Below are 21,714 nucleotides of genomic sequence, written 5' to 3'. Positions count from 1 at the left end.
TGATCTTTACTAAGGAGGTGAAGGAGAGAAAACATCACTAAATCCTTGCAGGATTTAGGTTTTTAACCCCACCAGCAGTAAAGTTCTACCTGTTTCAGTTGTGTTTGATAGAAAATGTAACTACTTTTGGTTCAGTTTTTTTTTCTAAAATACAACACCCATGTATTAGAGCCAAACTAACTATTGAAAAATTTACTGTAGGAGGTTCCTCCCACCCCAGTCTTTGCAAAGGCAACCTGTCAAGTCTGCCACCAATGATGTGACCCTTTTGAAAGCTCAAAAATTTAATTCTGTGTTCTAGTCCACAGAATCTGTAATCACAGACCAGAAGTGGGAGATAAATTATATATACTATATTTTCCCTTCAGAGTCCAGCAATATTAACAAGAACATTTTCAAGCTCATACACTTTATATTCTAAGGATACTTTTTTTGATGAATTCTTAATATATTATCTTGTTGCTGTACAGCAGTGGGATGGGCCAAGTGCTGGACTAAAAACTAAACTTAAGAACGAAAAGCTCTTAAAACGTTCTTAAATCTTGTAATATTTTAAATGCTTTTTAGACAACTGATGTATTACATTTACTTATTTGCTAGGAGATTTACTGAATGACTGATGTGAAAGTTAAAAGAAAAATACTTCACAAGACACAATCCTGATGTTACTGAATGCATCAACACAACAATACAGATAATTTCAGCATGAACAAGCATTTCAGAAGAGATACTTTCTCACCTGGTGTCCATTTATTCAGTGGCCATGGCTCATCTTTCAGAGGGCACAGCTTGCTGGCTGTCTGAGCTTTGTACTCCTCTGCAGTTATCTTCTTGAGGAACTCCACATTCTCTTCAGAAAGGTGCTCATGCCACCACGTTGAACTGTTGATGTGTCTGACTACAAAGCCCAGCTGACACCTTTCCAGAGGTGGGAAAAGGTTTTGAGTGCATTATTAGTAAAAAAGTGTCTTGTAACATGAATGTTACACCTAATTTATAAAACACTTAATTATCTGTCACTTGACTAAGTATTCTGAATTATACTAAAGGGGAGCAAGCAACAACAAACCAACTAACCACTCCTTTTAAGATAAAAAACCCCAGCTAGATCCATGAACAAAGAGATAAGAGTAGATACTGTTACCTTAACTTCAGCAAGACTTTTTAAAATTATTTCCTGTGGCATCCTTCTGTCCAAGATGGGATGTTATGGCATGGATGGGTGAGCTATCAGCCAAGCAAAAACCTGGCTGGATCATCAGCTGAAGGAGTCACAGCTGATGGTTTGAACTCTACTAGAAGGCAAACTACACATAGAGTTCCTCAAGAGTCTGCTCAGGGACTTGTCCTGTTCACTGTCTTTATCAGGGGCCTCTGAGAGGGGATGAGTGCACCATTGATAAGTTTGAAGAGAGCAGTGGATGATGCTCAAGGATGTCCCTCTGCCAGCCAGAGGGACAAGCCAACTAGAAACCCAGTGAAACTCATAAAGGAGAAAAGCACAGTCCCATCCACAAGCGGCATGGAGTAATTTGTGAGAAAGCTACTGACAAGACCAAGGCAGGCCATGTCAATGAGGTGGATGCCAGGTGAGTGAGAGAAGTGCTGCAAACTGAAAAGAGGGATTCAGATTTGACATAAGGAAAAAAAATGTTCAGCCTGAAGACAACCAAACACTAGCACTGGGGTCTAGAGGGACTGTGCAGATTCAGTCCTTGGAGCCTTTCAAGGCCCCAAACCACAACCTGAGCAACCTGGTCTGACCTCAGGGTTGGCCACACTGTCAAAAAGAACTTAGGTGTCAGCTTAGAACTTGGCTCCTCCACTCCCTTCCAGCCCTGATTCTACACCTCTGATTCTACAAACACTGCTGAAGAGCTCAGCGTCCTGCCACAAATTTTACGAGGGTTAAAAAAGGCCTGAATGCTCCCCAATCCTCTGAAATGTCAACAAAAGAACATTTAATGGTAGAGGCAGTGAATGCATGTGGCCAGCGGGCCAAGGCGACCCAAAACACGGCAGGTGAAGTTGTTCACTATGCTGAAAAGATGCTTTGGATGCGAACACGCCTGTCCTGCCATAACTCCCACGTAGGATGGGGCCAATTCCAAGACCGGGTCTATTTCTAAGGCCGGAATGCCCCAGCAGTAGCCCCTGACACCAGGAAAAGGCTGCGGGCGCTGCACACAGAGGCCTCTCCCGGGGCGGCGCCAGGACAGCGAGAGGGAAAAGGGAAAAGGAAAAAGGGGCACAGGGCCCGAACCTTCCGCCAGCTGAGGGGAATTTACGGGAAAGACGAGGCAAAAGAGACAGGAGCAAGTTGTGACAGGACAAGGGGGAATGGGTTCAAACTGAAAGACGGTAGGCTTACATTAGTTATGAGGAAGAAATGTTTTGCTGTGAGGGTGGTGAGGCACTGGAACAGGCTGCCCAGAGAGGCTCTGGATGCCCCGTCCCTGGCAGTGTTCAAGGCCACGTTGGATGCAGCTCTGAGCAACCTGCTCTAGCTGAAGGCGTCCCTTTCTACAGCAGGGGGGCTGGAATAAGATTATGTTCGAGGTCCCCTTCCAACCCACGCCGCTCTGCCACTCTATGACCTCGGGGCTGCGACAGCGGCCGAGCCACGCTCTGCTCCCCGCTCTTCCTGCCACTTCTTCCTTCCTCCCTGCCCCGCGCAGCCCCTTCCCTTCCCAGCCGAACCGCTACCTGTGTCCGGGAGCCGCCGCCGCCCAGAGGCGCCCGCCGAGCCGGGCCAGCCGTGCCCAGCCCGCCATGCCGCCACCCCGGCGGAGGAGCCTCCGCTTCCGCCGCGTCCGCCGCCAAAACCTTCCGGGCTGCCCCGCACAGACAGTTCCGCCCCGCGGGCGGCGGGCTCCAGAGTGACGTAAAAACTCCCAAATCACCCCAAAGCCGTGGGCATAGGCGGCAGCAGCCATGGATGGAGCTGCTCTGACCCGGGGGGAATGCTTCACCCAAGGGCGAGGACGTGCAGAAATAGCCACGGGCCCCTTTTCCTTGGCGGCCCTTCCATCCTTGCCATCGCTCGTCTGCCTGCATTCCAGCCGCGAGCCGGTCAAATCCAACACACAAGTTGTCAAACGGAAAATGCCAGCGGCTGGTTGGGTTTGTCGCTGGCAAGCACCCCTTAGGCACACAGGGTTGCGGGACAATGACTCAAAACCTTCGGCAGGTGCTGAGCAGATGCAGCCGGCGGTGTGGTGGTGTCTGGGAAGAAGCGGCTCCGCTGTGTCAAACTTCCTCGGGGTGCGGGGTTTAACCACTTCAGGGCTTTGCTCCATGGAAATGAGCGACAGGACGAGAGGAAAAGGCCTCAAGTTGTGCCTGAGGCAGTTTGGATCGGATGTTGGGGAAAACTTCACGGGAAGGGTGCTTTGGCATTGCAACAGGCTGCCCAGGGAAAGCGGTGGGATCACTGTCCCTGTGAGTGTTCAAAAGACCGTGTAGATGAGGCACTTGTGATAAATGAGAAACAAAGTCTCGATATTCAGAAAAATTTAGATTGCTTTATTTTATAGAGACAAAGAAAGCATTGTGCTGGGGAAAACGTGAGGGATCACCCCCACTCCACACTTCCACCGAACTTGGTTTGCAGCTCCCTTTTTATAGGATGGTTTTCCTTGGAGTAATCAATAATTGTTATTGTTTAGTTGTAGTAGTTCTGCAAGGTAAGCAGTGGTGCTCAAAGAAACTTCCAAACTTCTGTGGGACAGCTCTTCGGACAATTGGTCATGTAACCATCATGGTAGATTAAAAAACAGGAGAAGTAGGAAGCCTGATTTTTAGTAGATAGTTTGCAATTGATTACACAAAGGCAGGAAATCTGATTCTGCAATAAAACCTGTCAGACTGTGGAAAACCCCTTTTTTTTCTTTTACAAACTGGTATACACAATATTCATAACAGGGGGATTTAAACAGAGTGGATTTAACAATATATTTCCCTTTATCTAGGTCCATGTTCTTTTCTTATTTTAAGGATTCTGGTTTATACAAACTTCAAAACTTCTATGATTAACACGAGTCATTTATCAATTATCACACACTTAAGGATGGGGTGATGTGATGGCCCTGGCAATGCTGGGATAATGGGTGGACTCCATGGTTTTAGAGGCTTTTCCCAACCCGAATGATCCCATCACTCTATAACTCTGCTCTCCGTGTGATGGCAGGAGGGCAGCACTTATGGGAAGTGCATTTAATAGTGCAGCCAGGGAAAGGTCCTGGTAAAATTAAAATGGGTGGGTCAGGCAGAGGTCTCTGAGCAGCCTGACACAGGGATGGTACCTGTGACACTCTGACTTTGGTGTGGTCTGGCTTTCATCAGTATTCAGGATTGACTCACCTTTTTTTCCTTTTCTGAGCAGGAAACCAGCACAGCTGAAAGCACACTAGTTAGGATAGCAAAGGGGTATGAACACAAGGTTCCTTCTGGTTTCAGCAGAAATCCTTTTTTAAAAAGACATATGAGCTTTCAGCATGGTCAGCTGGAATCTGGCCCCTACTATGGTGTGTGTGTGGGGGGGTGTTGTACTTGAGGCTTTTTTTTTTGGGATATTTTGGTGTTCACACCCAAAACTGTGATCCAGAAATTTACCAGTAGCCTTCACACACATTCCTTGTCCCGAATTTACTTCTTGTCCTTTCAAGAAGTGGCCACATTTTGTGTGTGCTTAGAAATGCATCTCCCAACCTTAGAGTCCAGCTTACATTCCATCTCTGAACCTGGGTAGTCACCTCTGCTATCACAGCAATCACTTCATCTTTTTGCTCTCTCCCTGGCATCAAAAGCAGCATCAGAGATGTTCCTAAATTTCATGTGGATGTGTTTTCTAATGGGGTCCATTGGTAGCTTATGCTGCTGCTCTGACAGAGACCTATAAAATGATAAAGGTGTTATGTCCCAATTTCTGAGCACTGTGGCAGCCCTACAGTGGTGCTAACCTGACCAAAAGTCTCCAGAAGCAGCAAAATTCTATTTGCTCCCATTTTCAAGGTCTGGAGTCAAGGCACATTCCAAGACCAAGTAACTTGCCAAGCCATGGCAGATGTTCCCAGCCAGAGAAGTGGGCTCCCTTGATCCTAGCACACAGTATGATACTTTTCTCATGTAGCATCCTGCACAGCTGAGGTGACATGGTATTTTGTGCACCAGTATTGGAAGTAATACACAGGGGCACACATTTCTGAGAGAAAAATTTCAGCTCTGCATTTTCTTCCCTTTTATCATGACGTAAAATAAACCTTTTGTTCATTGTTTTTTGTTTGTTTGTATTTTAGGTGCATGCAGCTTGTCATGGTGCTAAAGAGGCATGAACTCTCAGATTTGTGTGTGTAAGGGGGAGTGGGTGTATCAAGATGCCTGCACCTCTGAATGCAATCAGATGGCAAACTGCCTGCTCTCATCAGTGGGACAAGAATTCAAGTGCCTCCTGAACACAGCAGTTAAAGGCTTTCTGCACAGCAGTGGAAATGACTACTACTTTTTTTTTTGGAGAGAAGGAAGAGCACCCATTACAAAAACATTTCCCACCAGTCTGCTGCCTTGAGTAGTCCTCAGAACTGGAAGTGGAAAGTGGAAACACCACTTTTGAACTGTCAGCCTTCATAGGAGAGGTCACCTGGGTTTCACCTGATAAGTTTGGACGATCTCTCCAACTTTGCAATGATTGGAAAGAATAAAAAAGAGGAGGTGGGAGTGCAGCCAGCTGATGATTTGTGCTGAATGCTGCAAGCAAACATGCAGCTGGGCTGGCAGTTATCATTCATATAGCTCTCTAATTGCTGAAATTGCCTCCAGTATAGGGCAGCTCCTCAGCTCAGAACTGCAGATACAAATAAGACCTTTGAAGGAGGACAGGTGGTGGTATAAACTCTATTTTTCTTGTGGCAAAAATGGCATTTTTTATAAATAAGGGAAAAGAAAAATAACCTGAGAAGTGTAAACTTATCCTAGGAATCTTCCAGCTCATCCTTCCCAAAAAAGAAAACAAAAAAACCCCCAAACCAAACCAAAGAAAAAAACCAAAAACAAACAAACCCCACAAAAACAAAAAAAGCACACCACAAAAAAAATTGGAACACTATACTACATTGTTCATCATGGTTGTGGTAAAATCTTCATATGGAAAGGTTTTACCTTAGGGTAATAAGCACTTAGTATTGGTGCTTTTATTCAAATCTCTTGTGGACTTATTTTCCCCTACAAATTAAAACTACAGCTCATTCCTGCATCTGGCTCAAGAATTATAGATTATATATTTTATATATATAATATATGTATTTATATATATAGATATATTTTGGGCTAATAGGACTTTTCTGTGACTTTTTTGGTTTTTGAATTGGATTTGAGATTAAAAGGAAGGCAGGGTTGTAGTTGGCAGAGAATATATTTTAGATCATTGGTTATCTCAGAAAGACAAGATGTAATTTATTTTAAAGCCGGTTTCAGAATTTAAAATGATCTATCAAAAGGCAGTAGAAGTTTAAATTTGCATAAAAAATCTGCAGGAAAAATTGATGGCAGTTCAGCCTAAAGGCAGAATGGCCTTGCTAAAACCCTAAGTAGATAAAACAGGAGAAAAATATCCCATTTCAGAGATATATTCATATATTTAATGAGGTTACCCTGCACAAAGTCCACAGTATTTTATTGCAGAGTAGCTTGGAGCAATGAAAATAACATCCAAAGCCTCATTAGAAAGCCTTTACCAGATGGCCAGTTTTGTCTTCAGTGCATCCTACACGAACTCACCACACTATTATGTGTTTGTCTTACATGCTGAGATCTGTACAGAGTGAAGGAGATTTCCAATTGATTTTTCAATACCATGAAGGTATCTTTCCAATTACTTGAGGGCTGCTACAGAATTGCTGACTTTGTATCAATCACTGATAATGATTTGTTTTTAAGTAGAGAGCATTTATAATCAGGATTGTGTGAAGTAAACAGAAAGATCTACAGCAGCTGGGGTTCTAAAGACACTTATTTAGACTGTGTACACACATGAAAATGACTGATAGTTTATATACCTCAGCACACAATAGCCTTTTGATTTCTGCATTTTTCATGATGCCACATTATAGAAGCATCTCGTAACACCTCTGGAAATTAAGAGCTCTAACTGCCCAATTCTATGTAACCATAAACACTTCAAAAATTAGTATAGCCAAAGATTACATGTACCAGAAGAAAAATGTATCTGATTCCTAGTTTTTCTTGCTGAAAGCTTTCTTTTATTCAGTCTCACAAATGATGAACAAAAGGCTAAACTTCTCCTCAACTGTACATGACATCCCTTAATGCAGGTCCCAGGGTAATGTAATACTCTTTACATGGTATGACCACCATCCTGCCTCTGAGGAAGGATCTCAAATCCCTTTTCAAGTATTAAAGTCCCCCAGTACTATTGAGAGATATTTATGATACATGACAGTGACCTTCCTTTTACAGATGAGGAATCTGAGGTGCAGAACATTTAAAACATTAAAAAATGAGATACTGGAGGAGAAAAGAACATGGAGTCATTGATTTTTCAGTCCTGTGCTTTAACAGCTAGAAAATGCTCCTCTTGAGAATAGGGAAGGAAAGAAAATGGGGAAGTGAGAATAAGAAACTAGAGGTGTTGTATGTAAGAATTAAGAGTCATTGGCAGAATAGTGTATGACATGTAAGAGGAGATCACAGAGATCATCATTCCAGATGAAATACACCCACAGAGGGAGAGATGTGCAGCCTGACAGGGTAAGCTCTCAAGTGAAGTGTCAGCCATTACATGGAAATGTGGATTTGAGATTTATCAGTTTGGACATCTCCAGACAATTTATACCCATGACGAAGTAATACTGGCTGCTGCTCAGTATCTGATCATCTGAAGAAATCTTTACAAGCAAGTGTGAATGATGGTACTGCAGGAGAGAGATGGGGCAGAACTGAATGTGCATCTTGGCTATCCCACTGCCTTCATTTTAAAGTACAAAATCATCAATCAAAGCTGATCCTATGGAAGTTACCTCTACAGGAGAAGCAGGGAGCTCTCGACTACTCTGTTACCTGAAAACTCATTTAAAAATATGTATTTCTTAACCAAAACCCTTTGCTCACAGGGGAAGATTTCCAAAATACTCAGCACTGGACCCAAACAGTGTCTTCAGGTACTAGCAACAAGAATGTTTTCAGTTCAGTGGGAGTACAACTCATCCAAAATTGTGACTTTTGGACAATCCTACATAGATTATTTTTTGTCAAATTTTCTTCTTAGTTTTTAACGTGTCACATCCTTCAACACAAAAAAATAACATTGATCCAATTTCTTCTCTTACATACATAAATATTTCAATGAAAAGTGCAATCCAGTCTATCACCATTCTGTTCGTGTGTCCTTTTTTAAATTTTTTTTTTTTTTTTTTTTTTTTTAACATAGGTGGCTTCAATATTTGTTTGGTAAAGAACAGTTCTTCTATTACACTCAGGTGATCTGTGTGAGGATGAAGTTACAGATCACTGCTTGTCCCAAAATCAGGCTGTGCAAAATTTCATTTGGAAAATGTGCCACACAGAGTTGGATAGTGCATGTGAGATTTAAAAACACAAATGAAACAAAATAAGAATTCCCAAATGGAGATATTATAAATTTGGATAGCCAAAATACATCCTGTTTGAAAGCCAGCCAGACTGTTTGGATTAAGTAGGCATGTTTTAAGACATGCAGTCCTGATGGATCATGCTCTCCAAGCCAGATCTCTTTACAGCTGTGGTCTGCACACTTTGTAACAGCTGGATTTGTCAGACTTTTGAAAAATTACCACTCAGGCTAAAAAATGAGTGGGCTTGTTTGGGTGTCCATGTTATAAGGTGCTAACATTAGAAATGTCCATGGTTCAGGTCAGGTATCTCTTGAAACAGTTTATTACCCTTCCCTTGGAATACGGAAGTTGAAAGCAGGCGGCCTTGTGGCAGAGAGAGAAATAAAGACAACTGCAAAACTGTGTTGTTTTTATTTTAAACATGCAAAATACAGTTCATGCATCTGCCATTTTGAAAAATCTCTCAGTTCATAGCAGATTAAACCAGACATTTTGGCTATCGACTCTCAATAAATATTTCAAAATGCTTTACAGTGTAAATATAAGAAATTTAGCAAAATTTCAACAAACCTGTATAAAAACCAGATACAGATAACTTTTTATTTCAAGGCAACATGCTGTAATGTAAAGAGTTCACTTTTTTTTTTCTGGATTTTTTTTCTCATAAAAAGTTTTCAACAATACAACCGCTTAACAGATTTAAGCCTTTAGGCTGCACATGCAAAGAAAAAAAAAAAGTTATTTTAGTTAAAAATCACCAAAACGTGCTATTTTTTTTGTTTCATTTTTTAAATACAGTAGTTGTAGACAGTAGCATTTTTCTTTTTTAATTTGTAAAAGAGTGCAGGCAGGTTCATGGAGCTAGTGTCCTGGAAGACTCGTACTCTGACACACATTTTGGTTTTATCCCTTTGCCATTGTAATAGTCCACCACTTGGTTTGGAACTTCAGCCAAAACACTTTTTGCTAGAGCAGCTGGGGATGCCTGCAGGAAATGGTAGAAAACACAAGCATTAACCTGGCTCTCTGCTAGAAGTGCCATGGGTTTTAGAGGCACTGGTGCCATGAGATCAAGTATGGTACAGAAATGGAAGGCAAAAAAAACTTAAAGTGAATCACACTTGCTGGAAACTCATTTTATGAGTCAGTTTAGGTATGGAGCTGTAGCTGCCTAAAAGTACACTAGAGCCAAAAGTCCTCAGTGTGACTTCAGGTCAATTTGGACTATTTTAAGTTCAGGCTAACTGAACTTCCCTGCACTCTGGGAGAGCCCCATATACAATAAAAGCTGCAAAGACTTCATTCATCAGTGTTCAGCAAGGAGCCCTGCAGAGCTCCAAGCTGAACATGAATGGACAACACTGTGAAAGGGAAGCCTTCATCACCATTCTGCTCTTTGGAATCTGGCATGGTGTTCTAATGGCTGGAAAAGGTTTAATTCAATAAAAAATTACTTTGTGTTTATTGGAATTAAACCGTGGTTACAATAAACCTTCAATCCTAGTCTTGATGGAGGCTTTAAAGCTCTTCCTGCAATGTAAAAATGGCAGATGTCAACCAGACTAAGAACTGATGGCCCTGAAAGTTAGAGATGGATAGAGAGATGGCCACTGGCTTTACGCCAGGCAGGGAGGAGGGCTCCCCCTCAGTGCAGTGGGAAACCCTGCCCATCAACAACACAAAGTTGCTGCATCACACCCTGATAATGCTTCATTTTAAGCAGAGTTGCCTGTGGATGTTTTGTGGGCAGCCATTATCTGTGTGTGCTGTATGGATATTCCTCAGTCCCTGAATTCAGCAGTGACAAAACTGGACTCTTCCCATGCACCCTTTGGCCCCATGTTTTAGATTTGCTTGTTTCTAAGTGTTTGGGTAGAACTGGTTCCAAGTCCTCCAGAACCAGCCTGCTTGGCCATAATCCTTTTGAGCCCACCACAAAGATGCAGTCAAAATGCAAACACTTAAATTTCATTTTGAGAGGTTTAAATTGAAGCATTTATCTCCATAGAGTGCAGACCACCGCTCACATGATGCATGGGAACTCAACTGGTGGTTGGATCACACTTCTGCAAACCAAGTACTTTTTCCCAAATCAGGGGGCACTTTCCTCCTCATTGTCTGTTGTGTTATCAGCCAAGTTTCAAACCTACCATGTCACAAAGCAGTTGTATTGACTGTTTTTTGATCTACTCTGTTTTGTGGGGTGGCATCCTCTTCCTTACAGAGTCTTAAAATCGGGTTTACATAGAATGTAAATGGTAAACTATTTGTAGGCAGGCTAATCCAAGGGTGAAGAAAACCCCAGGATATTAGAAAATCCAGTATAAAATAATAAGATAGCAAAACCAGAAAGAGGTTTTTGGATTTTCGCCTGTATTTTTGTATTTTGACTCACGTATGGGATTAGTAACAAATGAAATTAACTGCTATTTCCCTATTGTGACATTTATACCAAAATATTTGTGCAGCCAAAAAAGCCTGGAACATTTCTGCATGAACAAACTGGCACAGCATAGAGCATACTTCATGTGACAGTGCAGCAAGTGTTCATTTTAACCCTGAAAAGTGGAATGCTTGGTTTTCCCAAGTTGCCCAATTCTTGCATAAACCTGTTTTATAGAATTGTGGAATGATTTGGGTTGGAAGGGACCTTAAAGTTCATCTAGTTCCAACTAAAATAATCAGAAAGAACCCCTTGGAATCACACAAATGGCTGATTTCTACAATTGAAAATTACTGTTTTTTAAAATCTTCCCAGTGTGTCAAAGCTTAGCCTGCCTCTATTTTACCAAAAATGCAACCCTACACAGAGGTAAAAACAGGGAGTGGGGGAAAGCCCTGAGCCAGTGCTGCACACACAAGCCATAGCCATCAGGAAACTTTGCCCTGCTCTGTATTTAAAAATGCTGTGCAGGAGCACTAGCATCAGCTTCTCTGTGTAGTTCACAGGTTCTGAACTTTGGGCCAACAGCACTCACTGCTGTGCATCCTCCTCCCCCTCCACTTCTCTCTTCTGAGCCACATCCATTCCTCCTGAACAAAGGGTCAGCCCTTCACAACAGGCTCTGTCAGGGCTCAGATGCACAGCTGAATCTCTGCCACTTCAGAAGTCCTCAGCTGAAAAGCCTTTCATTGAGGTTTAAGTGAAAACATTTATCGTGCCCACAGGCTCACAGGCAATGTGTGCCCCATGCAGGGCTGCTCTGGGGTAGCTGGCTTGGCTCCATGCTTCAGTCTGAGCATGGACAACTGTTGCTTTACTGAGTTTCATCATGCCAGTGTTGTCTCTTTGTCCTGGGGCTCTTTCTGACAGAAAACATCCCAAAATCAGGCTTGAGATTGGTTTCCTCTCTGGTGATTTGGACCACCTGTACCTTACATGCTTTTTGTGGTGGTAAAGCACTCTCATTTCTGGATCAGATGGTGCAAAGTGGCATTTTTATAAGTGACAATTTATACTCAGTAACTTTTAAGCTAAAGCACAGACCCAGTTAATCAGTGTTGTGTAAGGATTACCTTTGCTGGGTCATTGACACAGATGGTACATTAGATTAATGTTTTACTGTAACATTTTCTCCACTGCTTGAAGAGCATCCTAGCAATAAGCACCTCAAGATGAATAGTTCTCAACTGATAGCTGATGCACAACAATCAGATCAGTCAGAAACAGGAAAATAATCCCCTGTGATTCTGTAATTGGTGTGTATTACAAATGACTGTGGGTTCAGTTTTATAGCTTCACAATGCTTCACCTTTAACTACAATGCATAGTGCAAAACATTGATCCTTGCAGTGGTTGAGAGCTGTGCTTTCTACACTCCTTTGTGGTGATGTATGTTATGAAGTCACAGCTGTTAACCTTTGTGATTGAATACAATGCAGAATGGAATACAATCTACCCATGGCATCAGATTTGTGCCCAGTAAATATATCATACATCCCAAAGGCAGAAAATTTCATTTCTTAAAATATGACTGTGAATGGATTGAAGCAGGTGATTTTGTTCAACTAGGTTTCAGTGATGGAGCATCACTGTTCTACAGTTTCAGGTGAAGGACACTCACATTACTGGGGTGGTGATGATTAAGGAGGGAAAAAAGTCACTTGGATTCAGGGAAAATATGTTTCCTTTGTTTGTTATGTTCCCCTTTAGTGAATGGCATATGTCACCCACTATACAATTTTTTAAGTGTTAATGGTTACCTTGATTTTATCAAGCCTCTACAATTACAGGATTGGCCAAGAGTCACTACAGTTACTATTATTATTTTGATGGCTTCAAAGATATTCCTTAAAGAGAGATAAAAAGCTTAGAGGTTTTACTGAAGTACTTCTGCTGCACTGTTTTGCATAGGAGATTAAACCCCTATAATAGAACCTGCTGTCTACACTGAGTCTCAGGGCAGTAAGACATTGACATGGGTATAAGATTTTAAGTATGTGGATAACTAATTGAAATGTGTTAAATGCCTGTATGAGTGCTGTGCAGGCTCAGAACCTTCTCCAAAGTCAAACTTATAAAATAAAAGGGATTTGTTCTATAGGTTATTTTTACAACTTCCTTCTCCACCTCCTTCTATTTTCTCAAAGGGGGGTTTTGCACAAATTATTTTTGGTCTCTTTGGATAGATATGAGATTTTGAGTTTCAACTGACCTGAGAATAGAAGTTATGAAAAAAAAAATATTGCTTGGTTTGACTCCAAGGGATTTTTGGTTTACTCTTCCAACAAAACAAAAAATAAATGCTCACACATAACATTTTCTTCTCTTCTTCTGTCATTAATAGATATAATATGGATTTAGGAATAAACAAATACTTGATTTATCAGAAAAACCTATAAATGTTACACAATTTGATTTTTAATCTTTCTAAAAAGATTCTTCAACTTTTTTTTCTACTTAATAAATTAACACAAAGTACATTGACAAAATGAATGGGATTTTTACCTAAATATATATTTTGCTTAAAGCTGTCAAAAGTAATATACTGATGTATGTAAATTCTTGTGTTTGGTCAGAACTGATCTGACAAGCAACTCCCAAATGTGTTAAATATGCATTTCCTCTGGGGAAAAATAATTTTGAATCAAAACTAATTTCTCCTGTGAGAAAAATATTTCACTAGCTGATGTATGGTCTTTTGTTTGTGCTAAGTAAGCAAGGAAGCTGTGAACATCACTTTGTTGAGAGAGAGAGATTATTTGGGATATGACAATAAAGAAATTCAACCAGAAGTGGCTATTTTTATGAGCACTCATCCATTACACTGACATTTGTTGAAAAACTGTAAGATCACAATAAACAGACTAAATATCAGGTTGCATAAGATTTATTAACTTTTCTGATAGGTATAGAGATAGATTTGTATTTGCTCTATGTTATCTTTGCTACTGAAAGAGGGAGAAAAATATCACTATTTAACAAGAAGAATACATAAAGATTGCTTTCCTCTCCCAGTACTGAGGAAGTTAATCTAAATCAGCTAAAAAGAATATATGCTTGTCATTTGACCAGTGCTGGCAATAACAATGCCACAGATTCAATCACAAGTTAACACCAGGGGCACAATATATTTAGAGCCCAGAACTGCAGCTGTCAGCGTTAATCTATTAAATCCAGGATGATTTTAGCTTTATTATGAAATACAAAGTGAAACCAAAAATAACAAATGTAGCTGGCTTTGCCAGTTCCTTGCAGAAACATGTTTTCACCTAATTAAAAGTAGCTCTCCCACTAGCCCATAAATAACTCAGCTCTGGACACTTTTCCAATGACTACAGTGCAGCACTATGCACTTGTGATTATGTGCTGAAGGAATCACAAGCTATGAGGTGGTTGTGCTCATACTTTGCTTCAGCAGGTAGGTGGCTGTGTGCCCCTGTCAGCACAGAAATGTGCAGTCAATCTGTAGCTATTTGGCATGGTGTCACCAAACCAACAGCATTAGGTGAGTTTTCCTTCCTGAGTGCATCCATGGCTTACATAAAGCTAGAAGGAAAAGAGGAATAAGTCTGTTTCTCTTTCTCCTCAGTAGAGTTTGTTAAAGTAAGAAGTGTGTCTAGATCTAAGGCAAATATTGAAAAATTGCATTTTGAAATGAGAAAAAAAGAACAATCCTTGAAAAGAGAAAAATGAAGGTATTTTGGAAGTAGCAAACAGAAGAAAAATCTTTCACGGTGACAGAAATTCCAGAAAAACTAAAAAAAAAAAGGAGCTAAAGTAAAAAAGAAATGTAAGCAATGTGAACCCATATTGAGATCAAAACCAGCCCAGAGCTGAGAACTCGCTGTGACACATCCAAATCTAAGGATCTCTAGCATTTGGGAGCTGATTGAAAAGAGCAGTCTCATGAGGAGAATGAGTCAGTTGCACTGTGAGGCAAAGAAATTCTCAAATCAAATACTGAGGATATCCTTCCTAGACAGAGCAAAAAAACAGCCTGGAGATCCAAGTAAATGTAACAGAAGTGAGAGGAGAGAAGGGAGAGATAGATGGGAAAAGGGAAGGAAAGGGATGGGATGAGCACTGCAGAGGAACAAAATGCATGCCTCCATATGGAGGAAAAGGGCTCTGAAAAGCCCCTCTGTGTGGGAAAGCCTCTTCTGCTGGTGAACTGTGCCTACCCTGCTGCTGAAGAGTGCCTGGAACAGATGGTACAATGTAGGGCAGGTGACTGAGAAGAAAAGTTAATGACCAAGGCTTTACTGTAGATTTGGCAATTTAATGCTGGTTCTGTTCCTTTCTTTCCTACACTGGCCTCAGTCAGGAACAGCTGGCTGAGGGCAGAGGGAAGTTCTCAGTAATGCCATTTTCTTGTCTGTGCTCTTGTACAGAATTTGGGAAAAGGTTTGGAGGCAACCCAGATGCTGTGGGTGGATAATCCTGCATTTGAGAACTCAGGCACCAAACTTCAATAAAGAAACCTGGGGAACACTGTGGGGACAAATTCAAAGCTATGTCATCTGCCTGTGGAAATGAAGGAACAGAAAGCAGAATACAGTAGTTTTAATAGAACAGCTGCAAAAGAGAATGGAAAACAGACACCAGGAAAAATTAGGCAGGGAAAGTAACCAAATTAAATCAGGGAGAAAGTGGAAGCAAGGACTGGCACCGCAAAAAAGCACATGGAGATTCTGCCTCTTCCTTTCCCACCCTCACCAACTCACCAATGGAGCAGACTGCATCCTGATTCCTTTTGCATCACTATTTCTGACACAACAATGCCACAGACTCACTCAACACCTCACGCAGATGCAAGGCTAAGCAGGGACGGAACAACCAGAGCTTACGTGCTTGAAGTTCCTGAAGGGCACGAACTGGACGATGTCCCGCAGCACGGGCTCGCCCTTGGGAGACCTGAGGATGCCGTCGTCGCCGTCCAGCATCTGCATGTCGCTGAAGTCGGCGTTGCCCACGCCCACGATGATGACGGACATGGGCAGGTGGGAGGCGTGCACGATGGCCTCCCTGGTGTCCGCCATGTCCGTGATGACGCCGTCCGTCAGGATCAGCAGGATGAAATATTGCTGGCGTTGTTGGGCGAGAAGCGACAAGTTGCATCTTTAGCTAATATAGTTCCAAATGTACTTTTTAAGTTAAAAAGTATAAAAAGTGTTTCTGGTAACTCACTCATGGACCTTTTTGAAGAGAAAAGAGCTGTTATATATATTGACTATATAAAATTTTCCATTCCAAGCTCCTCAGCTACTAATTTCTCCCTGAGGAGAGCAAGGCAGGAATATACCCATCATCATACTCTTCACACAGAGTCCCTAAGAGAGGTTTTCTCATTCTCCAGAGGAGAGCAAGCATTTTGGTGAGCTTGTCATTTCTTTCCCAAAACTTCAAAGCCCACTGAACGAGCTAGGATCATGAGCTATGACATTTCTTCACTTGGTAATGGTGAAGAGTGGCCCTTACTTGGATCCTTTATGAATTTTTAGGCAGCTGGAGTCATTTAACCAATGTACATTAAAAGGAAAAATGAACAAATCATAGGATTTGGTCACTCTGCAGGAGCAATACTAACACACTAAACATCAATAATAATTATATATATACAGCAGTATAAACTCAAAGTGTTCCAATCATCTTGTCCTGCCACGAATAAAACAAAACATGCAAGGAGAAAACTTCATCTTGAACAGTCTTGAACAATATAAATTGTTTTTCAGAGAGAAAGGGGGAAGCTTAGGCACAGAATGTAGGAACTTATTCAGTAAGGCATAATAGATCAGAAACAGCACTGGGTTAGTGTGAGCCACCTCAGGATTAGGTGGGTATGGAAATTCAAACACAGCAATTCCCCATTTTAGGACTGAGACTATCAAGGTTCTGGAAACAACAGTGGAATCATAGAGTCACAGAATAGTTTGGGTTTGAAGGGACCTTACAGATCATTTAGGTTGAACTGATGATGAGGCAGGGACACCTTCCACTAGACCAGGTTGCTCAGAGCTCCATCCAACCTGTCCTTGAACACTTCCAGGGATTGGGTAAGCTCAGCTTCTCCAGGCAACCAGTGCCTCACCCCTCACAGAGTAAATAATATCTAAAAAATAATATCTAAATAAATAATAATAAATAAATAATATTATCTAATAAAATAATATCTAATCTAAAGTTGTCGTCTTTCAGTTTGAAGCCATTACCCCCTGTTCTGTTACATGCTCTTGTAAATATCAGTCACAAGCCCAGACTCATGAACAGAAATATTTGGTAACTACTGCCCTAATAGGACTATAAAAGGGCTCAGAATATGAAGAAAGCTTAGGGAAAGTTCTAGGCCAGCTGATGAGGCACATGCCAATGCACAGCTATATTCTGTTCAGTACTTAGGCACTTTTTGTGCTGCAGCACACAATATCTCTCTGACATCCTTTACTCCCACAGCACTCTCTTGTAAATGGTAAGAGCTACTCACATATTCCCTCCAATTCTCTTGCTCTCCCTTTCTCCCACTCTGTCTTCAAGGCAGGATCAAAATAAACCTAATGCATCTCAAAGATGTACCTTTACAATGTGATCTATATGTAAGTCTTTTAGCCCAAGAAATATGTCCTGGGATTTTTATCAGGTGCAGGCTAACAGACTTCCAGTTTCTAAAAGGTACAAATTACTTCATCAGTAATAACAAGCTGAAAACTGTATCCTTACCATATTCAAATGAATGGTTGGAAAAATCCCCTAGGTGAACAGAAAAAAATTACTATAGCCTCTGCAAAAGACATGAAATTGGGTAGTCTGAGTAGGGAAACATTTGAACTCATCTCCTGGTACAACCAAGACATTGAGAGCTTCAATGCTCAATTTTTGTCAACTTAGTAGTGCCATTTCTATTTCCACAGTGAAGAACTAGGTGTGCTACAATAAAACATCCCTAAAAGCAGGAAAAAGATCAATGGGGAAAGAGTTAAAAGCTGTGACAACCAAAGCTATAAATACTGGATACACTCTTCAAGCTGACACAGGTTTAAGCTGCCTTCTGAGAAGGCAGTTAATAAAAACTGTGAAGGCACAGTCTGCATTAAAAGGCCTTGTTTTGATGGCCTACAAGAGATCCAAAATAACACAAGAAAAAAAGGCAAACACAGCTTTTTTTCCCTTACCGAAGCCTCCTTGGTGTTGGTCTCCTCTGATGCAGATTTTGCCACTTTCTGGATGATAGGAGCAATGTTTGTTGGTCCATACAGCTGCAGCTTAGGAAGGCAGCTCTGATAAGCTTCCACAACACCCTGTATTCCTGGCATAAAAAAAGAGAACAAAAAAAAAAAAAAAAAAAAAGAAAAAAAAAAAAAAAAAAAAAAAGGAAAAATAAATGTGGAGCTCATTGCCAATATCAGGCTTGTTTAAAATGTAAATGAAAGGTGGGTTCTTAATGAACAAAATTAAAAATACTACATGATTAGAAAAGACTAGCAACTTCAGATAATTTCCAGGAATCTGTCTCTAGATGCCTTGAATCTAGTTTGTAGATTCATTACCCCATGCTTCTCCTTCCCAGCAGCTTTTAATGCCTGTTTTTCGGGTATGAGCTTGCAATGCCATAGCTTCCATTCTCTTCTGGGTTTAAGATGTGATAGCCTGATCAACAATTGAGATCCATGCTGAAAGGTCTAGACACACATTAAGAAACACTACAACACTTCCTTCTCCTCTTCAGATGAATATTTTTGTTTATCGTGGCAGTTGCCAACAAATTTGTCCTTTGTACTTATGCCCTAAAGCTGTTAAGGGATTCACATCTTTTCAAATACCTGACTGCCCTGTGCTAAGAAAATAATTTTTCAGGGTTAATTTGCATAATCACTCAGGTTGAATTTGACTATGACCAAAAGCTGTGAAATCTTGGAAGAAACAGCAGGATGCTTTGCAGCCTACAGAAAAATGAGCTTTAGCTGAGAATTTTTGATGGAGAACTAGCTATTTTTGGCTTTTTCATTTCAGGATATATAGTCAGACCAGGAAGCAAAGACTTCTGCTGACACACTTGACAGATCACAGAATGGAAATTGGTATTTTCAATCATTGAGAAGAAGGATTTCTTGAAGTGATGCACATTAGCCTCCCCATTCAGTACTCCCAGCATACCAGACCTAAAGGATTAGAGGTCTAATGTTGGAAAGTGATAGACTGAAAAGCTTTACAAAGGATGCTGCAGAATGAAATTACTTCAGTAAGATCCTAAGCCAGTTTCATTTTGCATGGAGACTTTCTCACTCATGAGATTTTTTACTCATCCATATTTACAGGATAGATGGGTGCAGATTTATTACTAACAAATGGGAGTTGTAATTATTTTACAATGACACACATACACTCCTGTGAAAAAGTGGTGAACATTTTTCTCTCTTTAGACACAGCTACAGATACATTTTTCCAATGCAGTGCCAACAGACAAAAGAACTTGCTCCAGTTATAGCTGTGATTGGCTGAAATGTAAAGAAATGGTACAAAATTTCCCTTGGTAATTCCAATGACTAAATTACATATTGCAAAACTGACCTTTGGTTAACTTCCAATTTTAAACTTGCTAAGGATTTCATGACATATATTTAATGATGTTGCATGAAGGCTTCATAAATCTTCTCTAAGATGATAAGGTACAATGTACTTTTCTTCTTATGCAGTAAAATAATGTAAGATAAACCTTATTCCCTGCATTCCACAGAGATTTGGTGTCGTTCATGTCAGAAAGTTGTTCTCATCTTAGACAGACATGTTCTAGAAACATAATTTCTTATTTGCTTCCTCAGATTAATATATTTTAGATATATTTACTGTCATCCAATCCCAGCTCAACAGGATATGTGAGTGGATTACTTTGTATCTTGCTGTTCTTGTACTCCTTTATGTTAGGCAGAATCAATGTGCATTTTTTTCCACAATTCAACTCTTTACATTTTTATTTGGAAACCCCTTTCAGCATCTCCAGTGAAATACAGTGTGCACATACATATATGGGTTTAAGACAGATGTGTAGATATATTAATTCAGGCTAGAGGTTGTTGCCTACTTTCTTCCTCAGATTATAAACTAAGTATTAATTACAAGACTATAAAAGTAATGTACTATGAATATACTAAATATAAGACCATAAATACTAAAATTTTCAAGAATGGAAATGGTTACAGGTGAGGATATCTATATTTTGTGAATTCCAGTGATCCCTGTATGTAGAGTGATGCTTCACACTACCTTGTGCCAGCAAAAGCTCTACTTCCACAGAGAAAAGGATTTTATTCCTCAAAGGCAAAATAGACACATACTTTTTATATTGCATCCAACCACTGTCTCTTTGTTTAAAACAAGACACTCTTAAAGCAATTTTACTTTATTTTCTGGCAAGTATGCTAGATACTACAAGGTAAAATAGAGTAATCACTGAGCATTTTATCTCCTTCTCACTCCTGCATCCTTTCTCCACATGACTTGCTGATGTTACTGTTCCCTGTGACACCTAACACAGTGAGAGCATCTAGAAAACATCACAGAACAAACAAGCACCCATGACAGGCAGATAAGCAAGCTGCAGCAGACAATTAAACAACACATTTTCTGTTTTTTTTCTCCACTTCTTGCTTTCACCCAGGTGGATATTATTTTAAAAGGTGCCATTTAAGACAAAGAAGTGCTTTTAATATTTTTCAGATAGAGGTGCAAATGTTGCAAAATTTCTTCCCTGGCATTCTTTCATGTTGCTGATTATTTTAAATTTTCTTAGGCCTAGAACTCCTTTCAGGTGATGGGCTAACTTATCAGATAACTGAGTCTTATGCAAAGATACTGATAAATTTTAAATTATTAAGTGACATTAGCCAAGCCTCACAGAGCAGCTCCTTCCTGGTTTATTTTACCCCCTTTCATTTCCATTGTTAAATTTAGTATTGCATACAGAGTGTGGTTTGGATAGTAAATCCATTGCTTACAGAGGGTTTGTCTGTCCAAACTCTGCTGCTGGCACCACCTGGATGTGGCAGCCTTTTCAATAAATAAAAATCATTATATAACAATGCCAGTGTGGTAAAAAAATTAGCCTTGAACTCAAAAGAAGCAGCAAGGGAGAGGGGGAGGATAAAAATAAGTGTTCTTTGCATAGACTGCTAGAGCTTTTCTCTGCAGCATGCAGAGGGTCACAGATATCCTTCAGTTAGACTGAGAAACAAAGCTCTATTTGAACACTGCACACATATAAACATGTTATCACCTAAGGCTGACCACTGTTAAGTGTTTTAATGACACATTATAAAATATGATGGCCCAGACAGAATTCTGAGGTCTCTTTTGCTACCCTACCCCAGCTCCACACTGTGTTCTAACCATCAAGCTGGCTTACAAGCTTACAGGCACTTCTAGATGCATACATGTAACTGCTTCTTTGGACTCCTTAAAAGCAATGTAAAAGGCTGTGTGAGCACATCAAGCAGGTGTAGGGCTTACTCCCAATTGAATTTCAAGCACATGACCTGCAAAGGATGGGGCAATCCAACAGTGCAAGAACAAGCAGGAATAACCACTGAACCAAAAACAGGTCTTGCATTTAAGATGTCTCCTTCCCTTTAATTGCTTGTCCTCTCTTCTTTTCCTCACTTCAGTTCTTTGCATCTT

General features: G+C 40.6%; 2 protein-coding genes across 5 annotated transcripts in view; both read right to left on the bottom strand.

The window, feature by feature from the left end:
* The window catches only part of MRPL3 (mitochondrial ribosomal protein L3), a 29,127-nt gene extending 26,306 nt beyond the window's left edge, over positions 1 to 2,821 (bottom strand). The window contains exons 1-2 of the mRNA XM_056484648.1: positions 2,707 to 2,821; positions 740 to 918 (exon numbers count right to left, since the gene is read on the bottom strand). Coding sequence (XP_056340623.1) covers positions 740 to 918; positions 2,707 to 2,774 — 247 coding nt within the window. The 5' untranslated portion in view covers positions 2,775 to 2,821. The remainder of the gene's footprint in view (positions 1 to 739; positions 919 to 2,706) is intronic.
* Positions 2,822 to 8,998: 6,177 nt separating this feature from the next.
* The window catches only part of CPNE4 (copine 4), a 214,149-nt gene continuing 201,433 nt past the window's right edge, over positions 8,999 to 21,714 (bottom strand). For 2 of the 4 annotated variants that reach the window (XM_056485293.1, XM_056485294.1), the window contains 3 exons: positions 18,216 to 18,349; positions 15,897 to 16,133; positions 8,999 to 9,591 (listed from right to left, as the gene is read on the bottom strand). In XM_056485293.1, coding sequence (XP_056341268.1) covers positions 9,460 to 9,591; positions 15,897 to 16,133; positions 18,216 to 18,349 — 503 coding nt within the window. In that variant the 3' untranslated portion in view covers positions 8,999 to 9,459. Of the gene's footprint in view, positions 9,592 to 13,920; positions 14,596 to 15,896; positions 16,134 to 18,215; positions 18,350 to 21,714 lie in introns of those variants that run through there. The other 2 variants (XM_056485295.1, XM_056485296.1) reach the window with 1 other exon arrangement.

Source organism: Oenanthe melanoleuca, chromosome 2 (genome assembly GCF_029582105.1).
Source record: "Oenanthe melanoleuca isolate GR-GAL-2019-014 chromosome 2, OMel1.0, whole genome shotgun sequence".
Taxonomy (NCBI): domain Eukaryota; kingdom Metazoa; phylum Chordata; class Aves; order Passeriformes; family Muscicapidae; genus Oenanthe; species Oenanthe melanoleuca.
This window is presented reverse-complemented; position numbering and strand designations above follow the sequence as displayed.